The 10,234-nt window shown below is 46.7% G+C and overlaps 1 protein-coding gene across 2 annotated transcripts in view; it reads right to left on the bottom strand.

Annotated features, from left to right (window-relative positions):
* Positions 1-10,234, bottom strand: part of LOC139420271 (mitogen-activated protein kinase kinase kinase 15) — a 160,623-nt gene that overhangs the window by 31,832 nt on the left and 118,557 nt on the right. Inside the window, exons 2-6 of one of the 2 annotated variants that reach the window (XM_071170170.1) lie at positions 7,598-7,737; positions 6,991-7,014; positions 6,802-6,879; positions 2,647-2,840; positions 924-1,199 (exon numbers count right to left, since the gene is read on the bottom strand). In XM_071170170.1, coding sequence (XP_071026271.1) covers positions 924-1,199; positions 2,647-2,840; positions 6,802-6,879; positions 6,991-7,014; positions 7,598-7,737 — 712 coding nt within the window. The remainder of the gene's footprint in view (positions 1-923; positions 1,200-2,646; positions 2,841-6,801; positions 6,880-6,990; positions 7,015-7,597; positions 7,738-10,234) is intronic. The other variant, XM_071170171.1, reaches the window with a different exon arrangement.

The following is a 10,234-nucleotide window of genomic DNA, read 5'->3' as shown; positions in this document are numbered from 1 at the left end:
ACAGAGTTTAAATGACCTGCAAACCACTTGAGCAACGAGCATTAAAAGGCCATTATAAATCACAACTCCATAATGTTTCTGTCTAGTCAGTGATGTAATAAAAACAAAAGCATGGTGGTTTACAGTTAGAGCTATTTGGCGGTCTAGAACCTAGTGCTTCGGTTCCCCTTTCAGGCTCACCAGCCGTGTGTGTGTACGTGTATGTGTTTAAGTTTGTGTGTGTGTACGTGTATGCGTTTGAGTTTGTGTGTGTGTACGTGTATGCGTTTGAGTTTGTGTGTGTGTACGTGTATGCGTTTGAGTTTGTGTGTGTGTACGTGTATGCGTTTGAGTTTGTGTGTGTGTACGTGTATGCGTTTGAGTTTGTGTGTGTGTACGTGTATGCGTTTGAGTTTGTGTGTGTGTACGTGTATGTGTTTGAGTTTGTGTGTGTGTGTTTACGTGTATGTGTGTGCGTGTGTACTTGTATGTGTTTGAGTTTGTGTGTGTGTGTGTACGTGTATGTGTTTGAGTTTGTGTGTGTGAAAAAATGACAATAACGATAATAATGACGTTAATCATGAAACATTCTGGAGCAGCTGAACAACCATATTACAGACCTACCTATCTACATGGAGGTTCAGACACTGCAAGGTGTGTGTGTGTGTGTGTGTGTGTGTGTGTGTGTGTGTGTGTGTGTGTGTGTGTGTGTGTGTGTGTGTGTGTGTGTGTGTGTGTGTGTGTGTGTGAGTGTGTGTGTAAATAGTGATAATAATGACGTTAATCATGAAACATTCTGGAACAGCCATACACCATATTACAGACCTACCTATCTACACGGAGGTTCAGACACTGCAAGGTGTGCGTGTGTGTGTGTCTGTGCGTGCGCTCGTGTGTGCATGTGTGTGTGTGTGTGTGTGTGTGTGTGTGCGTGCGTGCGTTACCTGTTGAGAGCGAAAGCGTAGTGGAACTGTATCATGGGCTGTGTGGCCAGGTCACAGGTAGGCAGCATCTCCAGAGTCTGGACCAGTTTCACCATGGCATCATAGTCCTGTATGTCTCTGTATGAGAACAGCAGGTTCATGACGATGTCCTGTGTTAGGACCTCTGTGTTGTCGATGCGCAGTTTGATACGAGACAGCTCCTTGGCTAGCTCCTCCCCCTGGTACTTATCACGGGCCTTCCTGATGTCATTCAGCAGAGTGTCCTTAAATGAGGCACTACAGAGAGAGAGGGGAGAGAGGGGGAGAGAGAGAAAGCGGGGGAGGGGGGGGGGGGTGAGAGAGAGAAAAAAAGAGCGGGGGAGAGAGGGGGAAGAGAGAGAGCGGGAAAGAGAGGGAGGGGAAGAGAGAGAGAGGGCGTGGGAAAGAGAAAGAGGGGGGAGAGAGAGGTGAGAGAGGGGGGTTAGAGAGAGAGCGGGGGAGAGCAGGGGAGAGAGGGAGGGGAGAGAGAGAGAAAGAGGGGGGTGGGGGAGAGAGAGAGGGGGGTGGGAGAGAGAAAAAGGGGGGAGAGACTTGATTTCTGTAATGCTCCCACCTCTCCTACCAGTCAGATGTTGCCCCACCCACCTCTGGCCCATCTCCTGTCCTGCCTCCAGTGCTGCTCCTGTCCTCCCCAGCCCTGAGACTCTTCTGCCCCAGCCCTGAGACTCTTCTACCCCAGCCCTGAGACTCTTCTGCCCCAGCCCTGAGACTCTTCTACCCCAGCCCTGAGACTCTTCTACCCCAGCCCTGAGACTCTTCTGCCCCAGCCCTGAGACTATTCTGCCCCAGCCCTGAGACTCTTCTGCCCCAGCCCTGAGACTCTTCTGCCCCAGCCCTGAGACTCTTCTGCCCCAGCCCTGAGACTCTTCTACCCCAGCCCTGAGACTCTTCTACCCCAGCCCTGAGACTCTTCTGCCCCAGCCCTGAGACTATTCTGCCCCAGCCCTGAGACTCTTCTGCCCCAGCCCTGAGACTCTTCTGCCCCAGCCCTGAGACTCTTCTGCCCCAGCCCTGAGACTCTTCTACCCCAGCCCTGAGACTCTTCTGCCCCAGCCCTGAGACTCTTCTGCCCCAGCCCTGAGACTCTTCTGCCCCAGCCCTGAGACTCTTCTGCCCCAGCCCTGAGACTCTTCTACCCCAGCCCTGAGACTCTTTTGCCCCAGCCCTGAGACTCTTCTGCCCCAGCTCTGAGACTCTTCTGCCCCAGCCCTGAGACTCTTCTACCCCAGCCCTGAGACTCTTCTGCCCCAGCCCTGAGACACTTCCGCCCCAGTCCTGAGACACATCCGCCCCAGCCCTGAGACTCTTCCGCCCCAGCCCTGAGACTCTTCCGCCCCAGCCCTGAGACTCTTCTGCCCCAGCCCTGAGACTCTTGTACCCCAGCCCTGAGACTCTTCTACCCCAGCCCTGAGACTCTTCTACCTCAGCCCTGACTCTTCTGCCCCAGCCCTGAGACTCTTCTACCCCAGCCCTGAGACTCTTCTGCCCCAGCCCTGAGACTCTTCTACCCCAGCCCTGAGACTCTTCTGCCCCAGCCCTGAGACCAGCGTGGATTCTCTCTTGGTCTTATGTTACATTTCCAGTTCAACTTGAGTCAGTAGCCCTTCTTTCCATCATGTTTAATAGTGTGTGTGTGTGTGTGTGTATGCGCGTGCATGCATGTCTGTGTTTGTGTGTGTGTTACCAGGAAGTGACGTGGATGTCCTTGAGCAGTGAGGTGAAGCGGTCGGTGAGTGGCAGACAGAGAGGACTCAGCAGGCTGTCCCAGCTGGGCTGCATGTATTCACTGGCCCTCCTCTGGGCATCGCTCTCACAACACATATACTCATGGTTAGGAGTCAGCACATAAGGGATGAAGTAGTAGTTACCACTGGACGCCTGGAGACAGAAAGAAAGAGGGAAGGAGGGAGGGGGCATAGGGAGAAAGGAGGGGGGTAGGGAGAGATAGAGATATATAAAGGGGGGGTAGGGAGAGATAGAGATATAGAAAGGGGGTGGTAGGGAGAGACAGAGATATAGAAAGGGGGTGGTAGGGAGAGATAGAGATATAGAAAGAGGGAAGGATGGAGGGGGCATAGGGAGAAAGGAGGGGGGTAGGGAGAGATAGAGATATAGAAAGGGGGTGGTAGGGAGAGATATAGATATAGAAAGTGGGTGGTAGGGAGAGATATAGATATAGAAAGGGGTGGTAGGGAGAGATAGAGATATAGAAAGAGGGTGGTAGGAAGAGATAGAGATATAGAAAGGGGGTGGTAGGAAGAGATAGAGATATAGAAAGGGGGTGATAGGGAGAGATAGAGATATAGAAAGACGGAAGGAGGGAGGGGCATAGGGAGAAAGGAGGGGGGTAGGGGGAGAGAGAGATATAGAAAGGGGGTGGTAGGGAGAGATATAGAAAGGGGGTGGTAGGGAGAGATAGATATATAGAAAGGGGGTGGTAGGAAGAGATATAGATATAGAAAGAGGGAAGGAGGGAGGGGGCATAGGGAGAAAGGAGGGGAGTAGGGAGAGATAGAGATATAGAAAGGGGGTGGTAGGGAGAGATAGAGATGTAGAAAGGGGGTGGTAGGGAGAGATATAGAAAGGGGGTGGTAGGGAGAGATATAGAAAGGGGGTGGTAGTAAGAGATAGAGATATAGAAAGGGGGTGGTAGGGAGAGATAGAGATATAGAAAGGGGGTAGTAGGGAGAGATATCGAAAGGGGGTGGTAGGAAGAGATAGAGATATAGAAAGGGGGCGGTAGGGAGAGATTTAGATATAGAAAGGGGGTGGTAGGGAGAGATAGAGATATAGAAAGGGGGTGGTAGGGAGAGATAGAGATATAGAAAGGGGGTGGTAGGGAGAGATAAAGATATAGAAAGGGGGTGGTATCGAGAGATATAGATATAGAAAGAGGGAAGGAGGGAGGGGGCATAGGGAGAAAGGAGGGGGGTAGGGAGAGATATAGATATAGAAAGGGGGTGGTAGGGAGAGATCGAGATATAGAAAGGGGGTGATATGAAGATATATAGATATAGAAAGGGGGTGGTAGGGAGAGATAGAGATATAGAAAGGGGTGGTAGGGAGAGATAGAGATATAGAAAGGGGGTGGTAGGGAGAGATAGAGACATAGAAAGGGGGTGGTAGGAAGAGATATAGATATAGAAAGAGGGAAGGAGGGAGGGGGCATAGGGAGAAAGGAGGGGAGTAGGGAGAGATGGAGATATAGAAAGGGGGTGGTAGGGAGAGATAGAGATATAGAAAGGGGGTGGTAGGGAGAGATAGAGATATAGAAATGGGGGTGGTAGGGAGAGATATAGAAAGAGGGTGGTAGGAAGAGATAGAGATATAGAAAGTGGGTGGTAGGGAGAGATAGAGATATAGAAAGGGGGTAGTAGGGAGAGATATAGAAAGGGGGTGGTAGGAAGAGATAGAGATATAGAAAGGGGGCGGTAGGGAGAGATAGAGATATAGAAAGGGGTGGTAGGGAGAGATAGAGATATAGAAAGGGGGTGGTAGGGAGAGATAGAGATATAGAAAGGGGGTGGTAGGGAGAGATAGAGATATAGAAAGAGGGAAGGAGGGAGGGGGCATAGGGAGAAAGGAGGGGGGTAGGGAGAGATATAGATATAGAAAGGGGGTGGTAGGGAGAGATATAGATATAGAAAGGGGGTGGTAGGTAGAGATAGAGATATAGAAAGGGGGTGGTAGGGAGAGATAGAGATATAGAAAGGGGGTGGTAGGGAGAGATAGAGATATAGAAAGGGGGTGATAGGAAGATATATAGATATAGAAAGGGGGTGGTAGGGAGAGAAAGAGATATAGAAAGGGGTGGTAGGGAGAGATAGAGATATAGAAAGGGGGTGGTAGGGAGAGATAGAGATATAGAAAGGGGGTGGTAGGGAGAGATAGAGACATAGAAAGGGGGTGGTAGGAAGAGATATAGATATAGAAAGGGGGTGGTAGGGAGAGATATAGATATAGAAAGGGGGTGGTAGGTAGAGATAGAGATATAGAAAGGGGGTGGTAGGGAGAGAACGAGATATAGAAAGGGGGTGGTAGGGAGAGAAATAGATATAGAAAGGGGGTGGTAGGGAGAGATAGAGATATAGAAAGGGGGTGGTAGGGAGAGATAAAGATATAGAAAGGGGGTGGTAGGGAGAGATAGAGATATAGAAAGGGGGTGGTAGGGAGAGATACAGATATAGAAAGGGGAAGAAAGAGGGTCAGTAGATTTGGAGGTCCATTTTTTTACTTAACCTTTATTTAAACAGGTTAGTCTTGTTGAAATGAATATCAGGTTTTCAAGAAAGGTTGATTTGGTCATCAGCTGTTAGCCTCGTTAACACTCTGGAGAGCAGGTCATATCCCATGATTCCACAGTGATGGCAGTCACATGGCCGTGCTCCGCCACATCGTCACCATAAAGGTTGAAGTTCAGATGTTATGTGTGTATTGGAGATCGGGTAGCTGTTTGGATGGGAGTCAGAGCCAGTGCTTTTTACAGGGATCGTTCCCAAATTACAAATTTAATCTTGGGTTTACAGTCTCTCTCTCACACACACACACACACACACACACACACACACACACACACACACACACACACACACACATATACACACACACACACATATACACACACACACACACACACACACACACACACACACACACACACACACACACACACACACACACACACACACACACACACACAGCTCAGCTTGATGAAGGGAAAACTCTGAACATGTTCACAACAAGTCAGTCCAACAGCACTGAAATCAAGAAGCAGGTATTTGTGTCCCAACCACATAAACTACTCTATCATAGAGTGCAACACAATACTCCAGAGCCATGTATTTAGAATGAGATAAATATCTCTGGTATGCACTTCATACACACACAGGTCATTGTGCCTTCTCATCCCAACACACTTCTAGGGGGCAGATACTAAGGTGAGGTGAGTAAAGGTCACACACACACAGACTCTGGTGAGCAAGGTCAGAGGTTAAGGCGAGCAGGGTCAGAGGTTAGGGAGAGCAGGGTCAGAGGTTAGGGTGAGCAGGGTCAATGGTTAGAGTTAAGGTGAGCTGGGTCAGAGGTTAGAGTTAAGGTGAGCAGGGTCGGAGGTTAAGGTGAGCAGGGTCAAAGGTTAGGGAGAGCAAGGTCAGAGGTTAGAGTTAAGGTGAGCTGGGTCGGAGGTTAGAGTTAAGGTGAGCTGGGTCGGAGGTTAGAGTTAAGGTGAGCTGGGTCAGAGGTTAGAGTTAAGGTGAGCTGGATCAGAGGTTAGAGTTAAGGTGAGCTGGGTCGGAGGTTAGAGTTAAGGTGAGCTGGGTCAGAGGTTAGAGTTAAGGTGAGCTGGGTCGGAGGTTAGAGTTAAGGTGAGCTGGGTCAGAGGTTAGAGTTAAGGTGAGCTGGATCAGAGGTTAGAGTTAAGGTGAGCTGGGTCGGAGGTTAGAGTTAAGGTGAGCTGGGTCAGAGGTTAGAGTTAAGGTGAGCTGGGTCGGAGGTTAGAGTTAAGGCGAGCTGGGTCAGAGGTTAGAGTTAAGGTGAGCTGGGTCGGAGGTTAGAGTTAAGGTGAGCTGGGTCAGAGGTTAGAGTTAAGGTGAGCTGGATCAGAGGTTAGAGTTAAGGTGAGCTGGGTCAGAGGTTAGAGTTAAGGTGAGCTGGATCAGAGGTTAGAGTTCAGGTGAGCTGGATCAGAGGTTAGAGTTAAGGTGAGCTGGATCAGAGGTTAGAGTTAAGTTGAGCTGGATCAGAGGTTAGAGTTAAGTTGCTAGAGACTCTGCCCCCCTCTATGGCAAAGGCATGTGTTAAACCGGAGGAGACTCTCAGGGTAATTTGTAGCAGTACCTACTTTGTTGCGTAATCCAGAGCCTCTGTACTCTGGAGGGAGCTGAACCCAGGGGAACCCTAATGTCTGTGTTCTAGACGCCTTCTCCACAGACACACAGAGTGAACAACACAACAACAACAACACAGAGATAGAGAGAAAGTTCAGAGGCTAAAGATGAAGAAGTATTTTAGTACTCATGCAGGTACTTACAGTGTTTTTCTGTGCCACCATGTCCTACAAAAGAGAGAAATAATTGTAAGAATACATTTGAGAGAGTTAGACTGCACACTACTACAACACACTATCTGTTGAGTTGTGCTGTTTGGCATTAAGAGTCCCTACACTTACTTCAGTTACAACAACATTCCTTTTTATCACTGTGGAAATAGCTGCCTGACACCTAGTCCACTGCAACTGTGGCTAAAGCACACACACGCAGCAGAACAACGAACAACAGACACACACACAGACAAACACACAGACAAAGAACACACACTGGGCTGTAAATAAACCCAGTCCGCTATGTTGTTCAGAGGATGGAATGCCATCTATGACCTCACAGCCAACGCCCCCTCACCCTACAGGTGCCGTATCTTAATTTGAGCCAGTTTCACAGAGCAAGAAAATAATCTCCTTTTTTAATAATAATTATTTTTTTGTTGGGGTTGATGCAATTTTCAGGTAGGGCAAATAAAGTGTGATATTTTAAAGTGGAAATTACAAGTTTTAGAAGTCTTTGCCTTTCTGCAGCAACAGGAGGAATTGAAATATGGCATCTGTATCTACCCAGCTTGGATTCCGCTGTGTTTGTGTGTACCTTCAGTGACAAAGCGGTGTCGGGGTCAGTGTCATGGTACAGGATGACATTGTTGGCCATGTCGAAGCTCTCTCTGACACCCAGATGGTAAAACAACGACGGCTGCCGGAACACATCACTCATATCAACTACCGCTATGTCTGCAGAGAGAGAGAGAGGAAAGGGAGAGGAGGATTAGGGTTCAGGGAAACAATAACTGTATTGTAGCGGTAGTGTCTATATTGTAGTGGTAATGTCTGTATTGTAGTGGAAGTGTCTGTAATGTAGTGGTAGTGTCTGTTTTGTAGTGGTAGTGTCTGTATTGTAGTGGTAGTGTCTGTAATGTAGTGGTAGTGTCTGTATTGTAGTGGTAATGTCTGTATTGTAGTGGTAGTGTCTGTTTTATAGTGGTAGTGTAGTGTCTGTATTATAGTGGTAGTGTAGTGTCTGTATTGTAGTGGTAGTGTAGTGTCTGTATTGTAGTGGTAGTGTCTGTATTGTAGTGGTAATGTCTGTATTGTAGTGGAAGTGTCTGTAATGTAGTGGTAGTGTCTGTATTGTAGTGGTAGTGTCTGTATTGTAGTGGAAGTGTCTGTATTATATTGCAGTGGTAGTGTCTGTAGAGCACTTGTAGTGTAGTGTCTGTATTGTAGTGGAAGTGTCTGTATTGTAGTGTAGTGTCTGTATTGTAGTGGTAGTGTCTGTATTGTAGTGGTAGTGTCTGTAGTATAGTGATAGTGTAGTGTCTGTATTATAGTGGTAGTGTCTGTATTGTAGTGGTAGTGTCTGTATTGTAGTGGTAGTGTAGTGTCTGTATTGTAGTGGTAGTGTCTGTATTGTAGTGTCTGTATTGTAGTGGTAATGTCTGTATTGTAGTGGTAATGTCTATTGTAAAGGTAGTGTCTGTATTTTAGTGGTAGTGTAGTGAATGTAATGCAGTGGCAGTGCAGTGTCTGTATTGTAGTGGTAATGTCTGTATTGTAGTGGTATAGTAGTGGTAGTGTCTGTATTGTAGTGGTAGTGTCTGTATTGTAGTGGTAGTGTCTGTATTGTAGTGGTAGTGACTGTATTTTAGTGGTAGTGATTGTATTTTAGTGGTAGTGTAGTGTCTATTGTAGTGGAATTGCCGTGTCTGTATTGTAGTGTAGTGTCTGTATTGTTGTGGTAGTGTCTGTATTGTAGTGGTAGTGTCTGTATTGTAGTGGTAGTATCTGTAATGTAGTGGTAGTGTCTGTATTATAGTTGTAGTGTCTGTATTGTAGTGGTAGTGTCTGTATTGTAGTGGTAGTGACTGTATTTTAGTGTTAGTGTAGTGTCTTCTGTAGTGGTAGTGTAGTGTCTGTATTGTAGTGGTAGTGTCTTGTCTGTATTGTAGTGTAGTGAATGTATTGTAGTGGTGGTGTAGTGTCTGTATTGTAGTGGTAGTGTCTGTATTGTAGTGGTAGTGTCTGTATTGTTGTGGTAGTGTTTGTTTTGTAGTGGTAGTGTCTGTATTGTAGTGGTTGTGTCTGTATTGTAGTGCAGTGTCTGTATTGCAGTTGAAGTGTAGTGTCTGTATTGCAGTAGTAGTTTAGTGTCTGTATTGTAGTGGAAGTGTAGTGTCTGTATAGTAGTGGTAGTGTCTGTATTGTAGTGGTAGTGTCTGTATTGTAGTGGAATTGCCGTGTCTGTATTGTAGTATAGTGTCTGTAATGTTGTGGTAGTGTCTGTATTGTAGTGGTAGTGTCTGTACTGTAGTGGTAGTGTCTGTATTGCAGTGGTAGTGTCTCTATTGCAGTGGTAGTGTCTGTATTGTAGTGGTAGTGTCTGTATTGTAGTGGTAGTGTCTGTATTGTAGTGGTAGTGTCTGTATTGTAGTGTTGTGGTAGTGTCTGTATTGTTGTGGTAGTGTCTGTATTGTAGTGGTGGTGTCTGTATTGTAGTGGAAGTGTCTGTATTGTAGTGGTAGTGTCTGTACTGTAGTGGTAGTGTCTGTATTGCAGTGGTAGTGTCTCTATTGCAGTGGTAGTGTCTGTATTGTAGTGGTAGTGTCGGTATTGTAGTGGTAGTGTCTGTATTGTTGTGGTAGTGTCTGTATTGTTGTGTTAGTGTCTGTATTGTTGTGGTAGTGTCTGTATTGTAGTGGTGGGGTCTGTATTGTAGTGGTAGTGTCTGTATTGTAGTGGTAGTGTCTGTTTTGTAGTGGTGGTGTCTATATTGTAGTGGTAGTGTCTGTATTGTAGTGGTAGTGTCTGTATTGTAGTGGTAGTGTCTGTATTGTAGTGGTAGTGTCTTTATTGTAGTGGAAGTGTCTCTATTGTTGTGGTAGTGTCTGTATTGTAGTGGTAGTGTCTGTATTGTAGTGGTAGTGTCTGTATTTTAGTGGTAGTGTAGTGTCTGTATTGTAGTGTAGTGTCTGTATTTTAGTGGTAGTGTAGTGTCTGTATTGTAGTGGTAGTGTCTGAATTGTAGGGGTAGTGTCTGTATTGTTGTGGTAGTGTCTGTATTGTAGTGGTAGTGTCTGTATTGTTGTGGTAGTGTCTGTATTGTTGTGGTAGTGTCTGTATTGTTGTGGTAGTGTCTGTATTGTAGTGGTGGTGTCTGTATTGTAGTGGTAGTGTCTGTATTGTAGTGGTAGTGTCTGTATTGTAGTGGTAGAGTCTGTTTTTTAGTGGTAGT

The sequence above is a fragment of the Oncorhynchus clarkii genome, chromosome 11 (assembly GCF_045791955.1).
Source record: "Oncorhynchus clarkii lewisi isolate Uvic-CL-2024 chromosome 11, UVic_Ocla_1.0, whole genome shotgun sequence".
NCBI classification, from domain to species: domain Eukaryota; kingdom Metazoa; phylum Chordata; class Actinopteri; order Salmoniformes; family Salmonidae; genus Oncorhynchus; species Oncorhynchus clarkii.
The sequence above is the reverse complement of the archived record's forward strand: the minus strand, read 5'-3'. Positions and strand labels throughout refer to the sequence as shown.